At 43.8% G+C, this 15,422-nt stretch overlaps 1 protein-coding gene across 2 annotated transcripts; it reads left to right on the plus strand.

Moving 5' to 3' along the window:
• The first annotated feature begins 4,757 nt into the window (after positions 1 to 4,757).
• Pigh (phosphatidylinositol glycan anchor biosynthesis class H) lies at positions 4,758 to 14,516 on the plus strand. 2 transcript variants are annotated; one of them, XM_042691833.1, is made up of 4 exons: positions 4,758 to 5,010; positions 7,360 to 7,569; positions 11,274 to 11,357; positions 14,017 to 14,516. In XM_042691833.1, the coding sequence occupies exons 1-4, from the start codon at positions 4,831 to 4,833 to the stop codon at positions 14,107 to 14,109; spliced, it is 567 nt and encodes a 188-aa protein (XP_042547767.1). In that variant the 5' UTR covers positions 4,758 to 4,830; the 3' UTR covers positions 14,110 to 14,516. The 2 variants fall into 2 exon arrangements, with proteins under 2 accessions (XP_042547767.1, XP_042547768.1); XM_042691834.1 differs by having other exon boundaries at positions 11,277 to 11,357.
• The last annotated feature ends 906 nt before the right edge of the window (positions 14,517 to 15,422 follow it).

Consider the following 15,422-nt stretch of genomic DNA (forward strand, 5'->3'; position numbering starts at 1 on the left):
TCCGGTTTTCTAGTGGTTTTATTGGAGATAAGAGTCTCACAGACTTTCCTGCCCGGGCTGGCTTTGAACCGTGATCCTCAGATCTCAACCTCCTGAGTAGCTAGGATTACAGGTGTGAGCCACCAGCGCCCGCCTACTCCCTGTCTTTATAAAAAATTAATAATTACCAAAGAATTGCCTTTCTTCTCCTACCATGGAAGACATCAGAATGCTCTGTCTGAAATGGACTGTCACTAGATGGACACTGCATCTACAGACACAGTGATAGCGGCATCCTGACCTTGGACTGACCAGCTTCCAGGTCTGTGAAAAATAAATATCTTAAGTTTTTCACATGGAAATTTCCTGACTGGGAACAGATTGGTATATTTGCTTTAAAAAGCTCAAGAGAATCTTCCTTTCTTTTGCACTGAAGCCTTGAACTTCCCCTCTTCTTTGTTAAGTTGGTATATAATAATTTTTTTTTTTTTTAGTCAATTGTGGGGCTTGAATTCAGGACCTAGAGGCTGTGTCCTTGAGTTCTTTCACTCAAGGCTAGTGATCTAACACTTTAAGCCACAGCTCCACATCTGGTTTTCTGGTGATTAATTGGAGATGTCTCATGGACTTTACTGCCCGGGCTGGCTTTGAACCACGATTCTCAGATCTCAGCATCCTAGGTAGCTAGGATTACAGGCATGAACCATTGCCCAGCTATAATACAGTTTTATCTTTGGCTATAAGACAGTTATTTATTGTTGAGAAACTCCAAGTTGGTAAGCAAACTTCTCTATTAAACTATCTATGATCAGTTAGTTCACAGACCTCTACCCACTAGAGTTACATGGCTAAGGAAAAGATTTCCTCCTAACAATGCTTACTCCTAGTAGCTCCTTAAAAGTAACTTGGTAGTGTTTTTTTTGTTTGTTTTTGTTTTTGTTGGTCATGGGGCTCGAACTCTGGGCGGGGGCGCTGTCCCTCAGCTCTTTAGCTCAAGGCTAGCGCTCTATCACTTGTGTCACAGCGCCACTTCTGGCTTCTTCTGCTTATGTGGTGCTGAGGAATTGAACCCAGGGCCTCATTCATGCAAGGGAAGCACCCTACCACTGAGCCACCTTCCCAGCAACTTGATATACTCATGTCCAGATATTCTTCTGATATAATTAGAAACATGGACCCAGGCAGAGACCTTAAAAATTCCACAGATGGGCTGGGAATGTGGCTTAGTGGTAGAGTGCTTGCCTAACATGCATGAAGCCCTGGGCTCCATTCCTCAGCACCACATAAGCAGTGATAGAGTGCTAGCTTTGAGCGAAAGAAGCTCAGCAACAGTGCCCAGGCCCCTAGTTCAAGCCCCAGGACTGGCCAAAGGAAAAAAAAAAGAAGAAAAGAAAAGAAAAAAGCTCCACAGACAATACTAGTTTGCAGCCAAGGTAGAGAATCCTATACTAGAAATGATCATTCAGGCCTCTCAAAGTTTAATGTCCAAGGAAACCATATGAGGATCTTTTTAAAACTCATATTCTAAGACTGGAAGTCTAGGTAAAACCCAAGGATAATTTTAAGCAGATGCTGCTCTACTCACCTGACTTTAGGCAGGATCCTTTCCCCTTCCCTTTTAAATCTTCAGACAAATAGTAACACTAGAGTGAAGTAAAGAGACTGGGTCTTAGCAATATGCCTTGAAGCAATATGCCTTGTCCTTATAGCCAACTTGGTGCCTGGCTGTGTGGAGGGGGTTTTCTATACAGCTCCGAAAAACCCTAGAGGTAATAGAGGACATTCTTTGGATTACAAATGTGTTTTAAGTTGTTGAGTTGTTAAGCTTTCTTCCCTTAGATTACTGGCACTTGATTTCCCCTGATTATTTCCTTAGATCGTTTGCTTTGCTTATATTTAATACCTTTATTAGATTTGTGTTGTCATTTGGTTTTCTTTGCTTATGTATAACACTTAGGTTAGGATAAATTCCTCACAGCTTATATGGTTTTGGCCTAAATAAGCTTTGTGCTAGCTGCATTCACAGCTGCTGGTCTTTGAGAAAAGAGTGCACCAGCAGTCTACCGGCTCTCCAATAGACTCCCAATTCAGCCTCTTAAGTGGTGAATTGTCTGTTTCTTATGAGTGAGTTCCCTTACAAGAGTGACTTCTTTCCTAGGCTATGCAGCTGTGGCTTGATCAAAATCATTAAGCTGACCTAAGATTGTTTACATTTTCAAGTTCTCTGCTCTGGGTAGAGCAAAGGGTAATTTGGGTGGACAAAAAAGGCCCAGTAGTAATGAAGGTCAGGCCTTTTTTTTTTTTTGGGTCCTGTCGTGGGGCCTGAACTCTGGGCCTGGGCGCTGTCCCTCAGCTCTTCAGCTCAAGGCTAGTGCTCTACCACAGCGCCACTTCCGGCTTTTTGCTTATGTGGTGCTGAGGAATCGAACCCAGGGCCTCAAGCATGCAAGGCAAGCACTCTACCACTGAGCCACCTTCCCAGCCCTGAAGGTCAGACTTTATTCACAGGTTTTTAGGGCCCCTGTCCTACAGTGGTGCATGCTATCATTAGGCTATCATTAGGCATCTGACTATGGCTTCAAGGTTACCTAAGGTAGCTCATGCATACGTGAGCTACAGTCACAGTTCTCAGGATATGCATCACCAGTGTCTTCAAAAGTTCCCCCTGACTGAACCTGAATCTATTTGTCAAATCTACCGTCACTAAGTTGGATCCATCTTTTCTTTCTTTTTTTTTTTTAATGCTGATCCTAGGTCTTGAACTCAGGGCCTTGCAATCTTGCTTGGCTTATTTGCTTAAGATTGGTGCTTTACCACTTAAGCCACAGTCACACTCCTGGTTTTTTGCTGGCTAATTGGGAATAAGAATCTCATGACTTTGTTGCTAGGGCTGGATTTGAATCATGATCCTCAAATCTCAGCTTCCTGAGTAGGTAGGATTACAGTGATGCCCAGTTATATCTTTTTATTGACACATTAAATAAGCAGATCTAGTGGAGGCTCAGTAATTGCTGCCATTTTGATGTAGTGCTGACTGGAAATGTCATTTTGAAATAACTGTAACAATTATTGTAAAATGAAAATATTGGTGTCTTCAGCCAGTGACAAAAAATTGCAAGAGTTTCTAATTTTGGTTTTCTGCATTCATATTCCAAAGAAATGTTAAATTTCAAGTAGAAGTTGATGACACTAAAAGATTCTCTCCATGAAGCTTAAGAATTCAAAGATTATAGGTTTTCACAAACCATTGACAGTATTTATTTTTGAGCGATGACACTATAGATGGCTAAAACCTCCTTCTTTCCTGTATTTTTCAGATTTTCTATAAGCAGATGTCACTTGTATAATTATAACAGACTTTAAGAGAAGTTTATTACTTGGCTAGATTCAAAACAGAAATAAAATAATACTTAAAAAATATTAGAGGGGGGCTGGGAAGGTGGCTCAGTGGTAGAGCGCTTGCCTTGCATGCTCAAGCCCCTGGGTTCGATTCCTCAGCACCACATAAGAAAAAAAGCCGGAAGTGGCACTGTAGCTCAAGTGGTAGAGCGCTAGCCTTGAGCTGAAGAGCTGAGGGACAGCACCCAGGCCCAGAGTTCAGGCCTCATGACTGGACCCCAAAAAAAAAATATTAGAGGGGAGGGATGAGGGTGGGAGAGATGGAAAGAGGGAGGAGCTACCTTTGTGAAAATAAAGAAACTGGGATCATCCCTCTAATGCTGCCTCAGAGCTAACTATCATGCAATCGTTTTAACCGACCACACATAGTTCTTAGGTCAGAAGTTGGAAGGGGAACCCTCAAGCTATAACTCACAGGTTTTATAACTTTATTGTCCACACCTTTGCATCTGTGGCTGTTGCTTCTGTCCCAGCCAGTACTTATCTGCTTACTCTATGATTCTATTTTTGGGTTGGGAGAGAGGCATAAAAACTCCAGGAGTTTACCCCTAACCTACCCACTGCAACTTACAATTTAAAACATGCACCAGCTTCTCTGCCTTTTGATTCCTCCAATAAGCCAACCTTGGTGTTTTGCTTTTCTTGGCACTTCTGGCAGAAAAACAAACAAAAAAGCCAGTCTGGGAATGTGGCTTAATGGTAGAGTGCTTGCCTAGCATGCATGAAACCATGGGCTCAATTCCTCAGTACCACATACACAGAAAAAGGCCAGAAGTGGTGCTGAGGCTCAAGTAGTAGAGTGCTAGCTTTGAACAACAGAAGCTCAGGAACAGTGCCCAGGCCCTGAGTTCAAGCCTCAGGACTGGCACGCGCGCGCGCGCGCGCGCGCACACACACACACACACACACACACACACACACACACAGCACCTCCCATGCCAGTATGGTGCCTCATCTCTGTAATTCCGGTGACCTCAGAGATTGACTGAAGTGTCCAGTCCATCCCGGCCAGACAGCTGATTATGGCCAAGAACAGTATTTTTATTTCCATATCGTTTCCCTCTACAAGAAAAAAAAACTACTTGAGGGCACAGACATTGTCAATATTCGCAGCACCTCAAACTCCCTTGCACAGTGGATGAGTGAAGGAAAAGTTTGGGGTTCGCGATGGCTTAGTAACAGAAATTAGTTTGTTGAGTGAAAGCATACTCCTTAGGAATCTCAGTAGATAATCACTGCCCCTGGTCCAGAAGAGCTCCCTAAGAACTTAATGCCCTAACGCCAAGCACAGCGCTCCGTGCGCTCCGTGCGCTCCGTGCGTGACTGCGGCTGCGCAGCCCGCAGTGTGGGCGGGGCCTACACCCTTCCGGAAGCGGGTCGGGAACCAGCGAGAGTAGGGCGGGAGTCGCGAGTGGGCTAGAGCGGCACGGGCACGGCGGGAGCCGGCCGGTCATGGAGGACGAGAAGAGCTTCACAGATCTTTGCGGCGGCCGCCTGGCCTTGCAGCGTCGTTACTACTCGCCGTACTGCCGGGAGTTCTGCCTCAGCTGCCCTCGGCTCTCGTTGCGCTCACTCACGGCTGTCACCTGCGCGGTGTGGTTGGTGGCCTACGGGCTCTTCAGCCTCTTTGAGGTAATGGCGGGCGGCCCCTGCTGGCTGGGCTCTGGAAGGTTCTCAGGTCTGAGCCTCTCATCGCCGTGGAGCCCGGGGGCGTGGCCTTGCGGGGGCGTGGCTTCGCCGGGCCCGGGGCGTGGCCTCGCGGTGTTGAGGGTCAGCGCTTGGCTCTGGAGTTAGAAGTGTTCCCTCCTGGACGTGCGTTCTCTCCGCGGGCCGCGGCCCCGCTCTGCGGCGCCAGCCGGAGCACATCTGGTTCCTGCTCCGGAGGACTCCGGAGACCTGCTCGTGCACCGTCCACCTCCAGCCCCTCCAGCACCTCCTTCCCCCACCCTGTCCCTGCGAACGAACCTACACCCTTCCAGAAACCGTTGTTGGTTTTTGCTTCCACAAGTGTGTGTGCATAGACACATTTGTATTTTTCTTCATCTGTCTTTTCGAGGCAGTTTAACTCTTCCCTCCTCTCAATCCCCTTTCCCAATTTCAAGCGAACTCTCGAAAAAAATTGGGAAATTTTATTTATATTTCTATTTTCTTTCTTTTTTTTTTTTTTGTGGGTTGTGGGGGCTTGAACTCAGGGTTCAAGCTGGGAACTGTACCACTTTGAGCCCCACTTCCCATTTCCTAGGGGTTAATTCCTGCCTGGGCTGGCTGCGAACCGCTATCCCCAGATCTCAGCTAGGATTACAGGCCTGAGCCACCAGCACCCGGCAGGAAATTTTTGACACGAGTGGTTTCTATGTTCATCTTCCAGAATCATTCCCATTTTCTCAGAGCCTCAATGTTCACATCCCTGAAAGATGGAATTAATGCTTTTAGGTTAACTGTCTTCGACATTTTATTATAGTATAGCTAACCCAGCAAGTCAGGTGCTTAGATACCCAGCGTGGGGATTCTCATTCTCATTCTAATTCAGCAAGTTTATTGCTATATACACCTGGCAGTGCAGGTCCAACAATGACAGACACCAAGGTGGTGGGCCAGAGGGCTTAGAGGAGTCTGACTAGAGTTAGATCAAGGAGATTCTCTGGTCAGTACAAAAAATAATGAAGGGAGAGGGAGGATTTGGGGAGGTAGTGAGGGAAGGGATGGTAGGGGAAAAACAAAGGAGGAGGTAACAATGCTCAATAGGAAATGTACTCATTACCTTACTCATATAACCATAACCCCTCTGTACAGTATCTTTACAATAAAACATATATACTAAAAAAAAAAAAACTAAAGAAAATAATATGAGACACCTCTTGGCTTCAAGAAATAAGGCCCAGAAATACTGAATTTTATGGATTCTGGGTCATTGATGATTTTTTTCTCTGTGTTAAACCTTCTAAATAACAGCTTCTCAAGAAAAGAAACACACCAATAAAATAACACATTTCAACTTTAGAAATGTTAAAAGGTTGTAAATACACCTTAGACTCAAGAGAATACATAATAACTACCATTGTCCTTGCCCATGTAATTGTAACCACTCTGTACGGTATTTTCACAATAAAAAAATAACTACCATTGTGTGTGTATGTATGCATGGACATATGTGTATTACATGCATTACAGGTATGTATACACATACGTGTAACTAAAACCAGGGCCCTTGCTAGGCAAGCCCTCTAACACTGATTCTACCTTCAACCTAGCCATCATTTTTTTTTTTTTTTTCTGTTCCTGAGCTTCTTTTGTTCAAGGCTAGAACTCTATCACTTGAGCCACAGCACCACTTCTGGCTTTTTCTGTTTATGTAGTACTGAGTAATTGAACCCAGGGCTTCATGCATGCTAGGCAAGCTCTCTACCACTAAGCCACATTACCAGCCCTTAGCTTCTGTTTTTTGTTTTTTTAAAGCCCTTAACACATCATTTCATCAATGTGATGAAGTTTGTCTCGTCTGCAGACCCTTCAACCACCACATCTTATTGGTTAGGGTTGTGTCATCTCCTTATTTCTGAGCCAATCAGGATTCATTCCAAGTGATTTAGGAAGAGGCAAACAGTAGCATCTGCTACTGTGCTAAATAAGCACATCACAATTGTTTGGCTTATGATTTTGTGCCGTAAGTTCTGTGAAAGGTGTATGTGAGGAAAAAATCTGAGACCTTAATTTGCAATTTTGGAAGAAAAATGTCTGAGACTGGTGTGATGGTAGACATTTTGCTGGAGCCTCTACCCAGATCTCCTTGTTAGTAGTATGTTTCCATTTCACTATATGCTTCCACAGCACTTAACCTGCCCAAGTAAAAGTGGTTTCTTCTTTTTCAATGCATGTTACCTTCACTTTAGCTCACAGCAGACCAGAGACCTTTTTCAGAATTGTTTAGTTGACTTAGCATACAGCACAAATACCTTAATGCTCATATCTGGCTCTTTTCAGAACAGCATGATCCTTTCCGCTGCCATCTTCATCACCCTCTTAGGCCTACTTGGTTACCTCCATTTTGTGAAGATTGATCAAGAGACTTTGTTAATCATTGGTTCCCTTGGCATCCAGATGACTTCATATTATGCCTCTGGCAAAGAAAGTACCACCTTCATAGAAATGGGCAAAGTCAAAGACATTGTCATTAACGAGGCTATTTACATGGTAAGTATTTAAGTGGTATGTATCTCAGGCCTTTATGAGGGGGCCCAAAGGGTGTTCCAGGATCTAAACTGAATCTAATACCTCAAGTATTTGATATCACAGGATTAAGTACTCAACCCACTGTTGCAGTACTTGTGTTTGTTTTTTGTTGGACATGTCTAAACTGTAACAAGTGAAACTTATGTTGAAAAGATAAGTCACTGTATAATTGTGCTTCACTTAGTGATAATATGTGTTCCAAGAAATACATTGTTGGCTAATTTCCTCATTATGTAGACATCATAGCACACACTGACAAAACAAAAGTCTTGGTGCATACATGAATCACTCAGCCGTGGCCTCTTGCAGTGTCTGAAGTTGCCACCATCATAGGATGGTGTAGGATGCCTCAAGCTTTCTATGTGGTCCAGGCTGGCTTCCAATTTGAGATTGTTCTATTCCGTCTCCTGGGTGCTGCAATTGCAGAAGTATGCTAACTTGCCTGGCTAACAAATATATAAACACACACATACATACACATATATATTTTGTGTGCTGGTACTGGACCTTGAACTCAAGACCTTCTGCTATTGTTTAGCTTTTTGTTTACATAAGGTGAGCAATCTACCACTTGAACTACACTTTCACTTACAACTTTGTAGTTGTTAATTGGAGATAAGAGTCTCATGGGCAGGCACTGGTGACTCACCCCTCTAATCCTGGCTACTCAAGAGGCTGAGATCTGAGGATTGTAGTTCAAAGCCAGGCCAGGCAGAAAAGCCCCTGTGAGACTTTTTTTTTTTGCCAGTCCTGGGGCTTGAACTCAGAGCCTGGGCACTGTCCCTGAGCATTTTTTTTTGGGGGGGGGGGGCGGGGTGTCAGTCATGGGACTTGAACTCTGGGCCTGAACACTGTCCCTCAGCTCTTTAGCTCAAGGCTAGGACTCTACCACTTGAGCCACTACGTCACTTCCAGTTTTCTGAGCGATATATTGGAGATCAGAGTCTCACAGACTTTCCTGCCCCTGGCTGGCTTTGACCTCGATCCTCAGATCTCAACCTCCTGAGTAGCTAAGATTACAGGTGTGAGCCACCAGCGCCTGGCTCCCTGAGCATTTTTTATTCAAGATTAGTACTCTACAACTTGAGTCTCAGCACCACGTCTAGCTTTTTCTGTTTGTGTAGTACTGAGGAATCAAACACAGGTCTTCATGCATGCTAGGCAAGCATCTACCACTAAGCCACATTCCCAGCCCCCTGTGAGATCTTCAAGAAACCACTCAGAAACCAAAAATTGTAGAACGCTAGCCTTGAGCACAAAGAGGCTCAGGTTACACCTAGGCCTTGAGTTCAAGACCTACAACTGACCAAAAAAAAAAAAAAAAAGAAGAGTTTCGTGGACTTTTCTGCACAGGCTAGCTTTGAACTGCTATTTTCATACCTCAGCCTTCTGAGTAGCTAGGATTATAGATGTGAGCCACTAGTGCCTGGTGGGCTTTGTGCTTTTGCATAGCTTTCTCTGCTCAAATCTGGCATGCTTTACCACTTGAGCTCCATTTCCACTTTTGGCTTTTTACTGGTTAATTGGAAATAAGAGTCCCACAAGGTTATCTTCCTAGGCTTTGAACTGTGATTCTCAGAACTCAGCCTTCTGAGTAGCTAGTATTACAGGCATGAATCATGAGCCACTGGTGGCTGGCTTCATATGTTCCACTTTTATATATAACATAGTTTAGTGGATTTTCCTTTTTTGTGTGGCTGTCCTAGGGTGTGAACTCAGGGCCTGGGAACTCAAGGTACTGTCCCTGAGCTTCTTCGCTCAAGGTTGGCACTCTAGTGTTGAGCCACAATTCCACTTCTGGTTTTCTTGTAGTTTAGTGGAGATAAGAGTCTCATGGACTTTCCTGTTGGGGCTGGCTTCAAACTCTGATTGTTAGATTTCAGCCTTTTGAATAGCTAGTATTACAGATGTGAGCCATTGGCACTCTACTCCAGGGTTTTTTGTTGTTGTTTTTTCTTTTTGGTGGTTAGAGATAGGAGTCTCATGGAATTTCCTGCTTGGGCTGGCTTCAAACCACAGTCCTCAGATCTTAGCCTCTTTAGTAGCTAGGGTTACAGGTGTGAGCCAGTAACACCTAGCTGCATAGTAGATTTATTATACCATCAATACAACATGCAAAATACATTGATACCTTGATACCACTAGACAATAATCATTCTTCAGCTTCATTCAGCTTGATTATAATCTCACAGGACACTAATATATGTAGTCAATCATTGACCAGAACATTGTTCAGCTGTATGCATGACTACTTTTAAAGAATTAGGTTTTCAAGGATAAGGAACAAGCATTGCAACTTTCTTTTCTTTCTTTCTTTTTTTTTTTTTCCAGTCATGGGGCCTGAACTCTGGGCCTGGGCACTGTCCCTCAGCTCTTCACCTCAAGGCTAGCGCTCTACCACTGGAGCCAAGCACCACTTCCAGCTTTTTCTGCTTATGTGGTGCTGAGGAATCGAACCCAGGGCCTCATGCATGCAAGGCAAGCACTCTACCACTGAGCCACCTTCCCAGCTCCTTTCTTTCTTTCTTTTTTTTTTTTGGGTCCAGTTGTGGGGCCTGAACTCTGGGCCTGGGCGCTGTCCCTCAGCTCTTCAGCTCAAGGCTAGCGCTCTACCACTTGAGCCACAGCGCCACTTCCGGCTTTTTTCTTTTTGCTTATGTGGAGCTGAGGAATCGAACCCAGGGCCTCAGGCATGCAAGGCAAGCACTCTACCACTGAGCCACCTTCCCAGCCCTTGCAACTTTATTTTCTAACCCAGCTTAAAAATCAACTGTTTTTACTCCTTTTCTCTTACTATTTTTGTTGTTGTTGTTTGTGCTGGTCCTGGGGCTTGCACTCAGGACCTGGATGCCATTCCTTTACTATATTAGCCAGAAAGTTCCACTTTTAGCTTTTTCTTGATTAGCTGGAGATGATAGTCTCACAGATCTCAGCCTCCTGAGTAGCTGGAATTACAAGCATGAGCCACCAGCACTCAGCTTTTTCTGTCTTGTAAAGGACAAGCCTATACTTCTCAATAGATTCAAGAGGTACTAAATACTAAGAATAAAATTTTAAAAAAGCAAAAAACCCAACTAACTATACTTCTCCTCTACTTCAAAATATCAAGTATTAGGCTGGGAATGTGGCTTAGTGGTACAGTGCTTGCCTAGCAGGCATAAAGCCATGGGTTTAATTCCTCAGTACCACATACACAAAAAAGGCCAGACGTGGTGCTGAGGCTCAAGTGGTAGAGTGCTAGCCTTGAGCTGAAGAGCTGAGGGACAGCATTCAGGCCCAGAGTTCAAGCCCCATGACTGACCAAAAAAAAAAAGAAAAAAATAATACAACTTGTGCTGGTGGCTCATGCCTAATAATTCTAGCTACTCAGGAGGCTAAGATGTGAGGATCAGAGCCATCCCCAGCAAACAAATCTGAGAGACTCTTACCTCCAGTTAACCAGCAAAATATGCTGGACTGAAGACATGGCTCAAGTGGTAGAGCACCAGCCATTAGCAATCAAGCTGAGTGGAAACTTGAGCTCCTTGAGTTCAGCCTCAGTACTGACCCTCTCTCCCTCTCTCTCCATCTCTCTCTCTCTTTCTCTTTCACACACACACAGAATGAAAAAAGAACAAAAGAAGTTTCACTTAGATCTGTTATTTTTTATTTATTTTTTTTTGCAGCAGAAGGTGATTTACTACCTTTGCATTTTATTGAAGGATCCTGTGGAACCACATAGAATATCCCAAGTAGTACCTGTCTTCCAGGTGAGCACAGAGTACTTTTTCCTTTCTCCAGGGAAATCTCTCCCTTTTCCTCTTGTGTATATCTACTGCCTCTATGATCAGTAGGAATGCAAACTTCTCCTTGTCAGAGTCTTGGAAGGTAACCTGACAATTTCTGTGAGCATTAGGATTTTAGCTATTTTAAGACAAGTTTCTCTGTAGTAAAGATAGGCTTTCAAATGTATTAGTGATATATGCAAATTTCAGAGAAGAAAATAGACATATAACAACTTCTGTCTACAAGTCATGTTCATCTGCTAGTCTTAACTGCCAGTCCACTAATATAGTTAGTTGGGCATGTATTATATGTTGTTTGTCTTGCATTTAAAACTATTTAACATGCATCTTTTACACCAAGACTGTTGTACTTACTATTATAATCACATTGTGTTTGACCCATATAAAAAGTAGTTATTTTTTTGGTTGGTCATGGGGCTTGAACTCTGGGCTTGGGCACTGTCCTTGAGCTCTTCAGCTCAAGGTGAGCACTCTACTGCTTGAGCCATAGCCCCACTTCCGGTTTTCTACTGAAGATAAGAGTCTCACGGACTTTGCTGCCTGGGCTGGCTTTGAACCTCGATCCTCAGATCTCAGCCTCCTGAGTAGTTAGGATTATATGCGTGAGCCACCTGTGCCTGGCTAAAAGTAGTCACTTTCTAAATCATGCCCAGGTTATTTTTCTGTTTAGCTCTTATGAAGAAACATTTGTGTAAACACATGGTTATAAATTTCTTTTTTATTGTAAAGGAGATGTACAGAGGGGTTTCAGTTAAATAAGTAAGGTAATGAGTACATTTCTTTCTTTTTGTTGGTTGTGGGGCTTGAACTGTGGGCCTGGGTGCTGTCCCTGAGTGCTTCAGTTCAAGGCGAGTACTCTAACCTTGAGCCACAGCACCACTTCCAGTTTTCTGGTGGTCAGTTGGAGATAAGAGTGTCACAGATAAGACTAGTTTTAGCCAGGTGCTGGTGGATCACACATGTAATCTTAGCTACTCAGGAGGCTGAGATCTGAGGATCACAATTCAAAGTCAGCCCAGTCAGGAAAGCCTATGAAACTTATCTTCAATAAATTACCCAAAGAAACCAGAAGTAGAGCTGTGGCTTAAGTGCTAAAAGCACCAGCCTTGAACAAAAGAAACTAAGGCCCTGAGTTCAAGTCCTACAACTGGCAAATAAATTAAATAGGTAAATATATAAATACTTTCCAGGTAGATAGTTGTTCACAAAAAATTTAGGATTTTGGGGCTGGGAAGGTAGCTCAGTGGTAGAGCACTTGCCTTGCATGCATGAGGCCCTGGGTTCGATTCCTCAGCACCACATAAGCAAAAAGAAAAAAAAGCCGGAAGTGGTGCTGTGGCTCAAGTGGTAGAGTGCTAGCCTTGAGCTGAAGAGCTGAGGGACAGCGCCCAGGCCCAGAGTTCAGGCCCCACGACCGGACCCCCCCAAAACAAAACAAAACAAAAGATTTAGGATTTTGAATTATGTTCATAAATAGATAGTTGTTCAAAAAGATTTAGGATTTTGAATTACGTTCATAAATACTTTGTTAAAGCTTATAGATTTCAATAGTGTATCAGATTGGGCTGTAGATCCTAGACAGCTTTAGCATCTCTGGGATTTGTTCTTGTTTTTCTGTAGTCTTCACTAATACTGGATTTAGCTATTTGTTTTGAAATTAGTATTTATCTTACTGATAAGCTTTTCATATTCCTTTGTAATCTATATTGTAACCCGTCAGTACTCCCTCGGGTTTTGCTATCCATCATCTTTATGTTACTCGTAAAAATTCTTTGTATATTTTGAGTAATAAATTTTTATTAAATGTATTTTCCAGATATAATTTCTATGGTGTTTCTTTTAATTTTGGTTATTTTTTTTTTTTTTTTTTTTGTCGGTTGTGGGGCTTGAACTCTGGGCCTGGGCGCTGTCCCTCAGCTCTTCAGCTCAAGGCGAGCACTCTACCACTTGAGCTACAGCGCCACTTCCGGTTTTCCGGTGGTTTATTGGAGATAGGAGTCTCACGGTCTCTCCTGCCCGGGCTAGCTTTGAACCGCGATCCTCAGATCTCAGCCTCTTCAGTAGCTAGGATTACAGGCGTGAGCCACCAGCGCCTGGCTGGTTAATTTTTTTTTAACTTATATATTAAACTCCCTGTCTCTAAGGTCTATCCACAACCTGTGGCACTTCTCAGGACTAAAAAGCTATCTTTTTTTTTTTTTTTTGCCAGTCCTGGGGCTTGAACTCAGGGCCTGGGTGCTGTCCCTGAGTTTCTTTTGCTCAAGGCTAGCATGATACCACTTGAGCCACAGTGCCACTTCCAGCTTTTTCTGTTTATGTGGTACTCAGGAATCGAATCCAGGGCTTCGTGCATGCTAGGCAAGCACTCTAAGCCATCCTAAGCCACATTCCCAGCCCCAAAAAGCTATCTTTTAATTTCCCATCTTCTGTAATTTATAGGCTGGGCCTGGTTGGGAGTCCTTCTAGCAGGTTGCTTTCTAGCTTGACTGCTTTGTCTCTAGTGAAATTTGTACCACGTAGGATGCCTTGATGTGGGCAAGAGATTGAGATTTCATGTGGGTGCAGCACCACTAAGCACTCTTACGTTCACCTTGATTCTGCATTTTTTCTTTTTGGAATTCAGAGTGCCAAGCCCCGGCTGGACTGCTTGATTGAAGTGTACAGAAGCTGCCAGGAGATTCTGGCACACCAGAAAGCCACACCAACAAGCCCATGAGTCCCAGCATGCAGAAGGCCAGTACTGTCTTCCATGGGGGATGTCTCCCAAGCCATGGTGGCTGGTTTGTTTTCTCTACAGTAAAGCAGTAGGTGGATGGGCCTAGGATCCACCATGCACTGGATCTCAGAGCTGTAGAGCAGGTGACTGGAATTTGATGCAAGTATTTCTGTGTACTCTGGTGTTCCCCCAGTAAAGGTGTACTTTACTAACCAATGAGAGAACTTGAGAATTTTGACATTTCGAAAGTGATGTTACAGCTGGGCACTGGTGGCTCACACCTATAATCCTAGCTACTCAGGAAGCTGATATCCGAGGACTGTGATTTCTTGCCCAGTGAGGGCAGGAAAGTCTGTGAGACTCTCATCTCCAGTTAACCACCAGAAGACTGGAAATGGAGCTGTGGCTCAAAGTGGTATAGTGCTAACCTCGAGCAAAAAGCTCAGGGACAGAGCCCAGGCCGAGTTCAAGCCCCACTACTGACCAAAAAAAAAAAAAAGTGGTGTCAGCAAAGAGCACTTTGTAAAATTTTGTAAGCGCATTGAACATTGTGTTGAAATTTGTGACAAACTGGTATCAAACCTCATGAGAAAGTTATGATTCCCCTCTATAATAGAATATACCTCTGTATAAAAAGGCAAAAAAGTCAAAGTTTCCAGGTGTGGGTTGACAGAATAAACAGCCTACAAAATACTAGCCTCTGCCCATGTGCTTCTTCCTTCCTGTACAGGGTTAACATAAAATGACTTTTGTTTTTTGGTGGCCATCCTAGGCTTGAACTCAGGGTTTACATGCTGTCCCTGAGCTGTTTTGTTCTACCACTTGAGCCACAGCTTTGCTCCCAGCTTTTTGGTTCTTAATTGCAGATAAAAGTCTCATGGAGGGACTGGGAAGGTGGCTCAGTGGTAGAGTGCTTGCCTGGCATGCCTGAGGCCCTGGGTTCGATTCCTCAGCACCACATAAGAAAAAGAAAAAAGCCGGAAGTGGCACTGTGGCTCAAGTGGTAGAGTGCTAGCCTTGAGCTGAAGAGCTGAGAGACAGCGCCCAGGCCCAGAGTTCAGGCCGCATGACTTGACCCCCCCAAAAAAAAAAAAGTCTCATGGACTTTCCTACTCTAGCTGGCTTTTAACCACAATTCTTAGCTTCCTGAGTAGCTAGGATTACAGGTGTGAGCCACTAGTATCCAGTAACTTTTTTTTTTTTTTTTTTTAAGTAGTGGTACAGGGATTTCAATTCAAAATACCAGTTTATAAGATGAAAACTTTTTTTTTTTTTTTTTTTTTTGGTCAGTCATGGGTTTTGAACTGGGGCCT

This window comes from Dipodomys spectabilis, unplaced genomic scaffold (genome assembly GCF_019054845.1).
Source record: "Dipodomys spectabilis isolate Male_0828 unplaced genomic scaffold, ASM1905484v1 ptg000146l, whole genome shotgun sequence".
In the NCBI taxonomy this organism is placed as follows: domain Eukaryota; kingdom Metazoa; phylum Chordata; class Mammalia; order Rodentia; family Heteromyidae; genus Dipodomys; species Dipodomys spectabilis.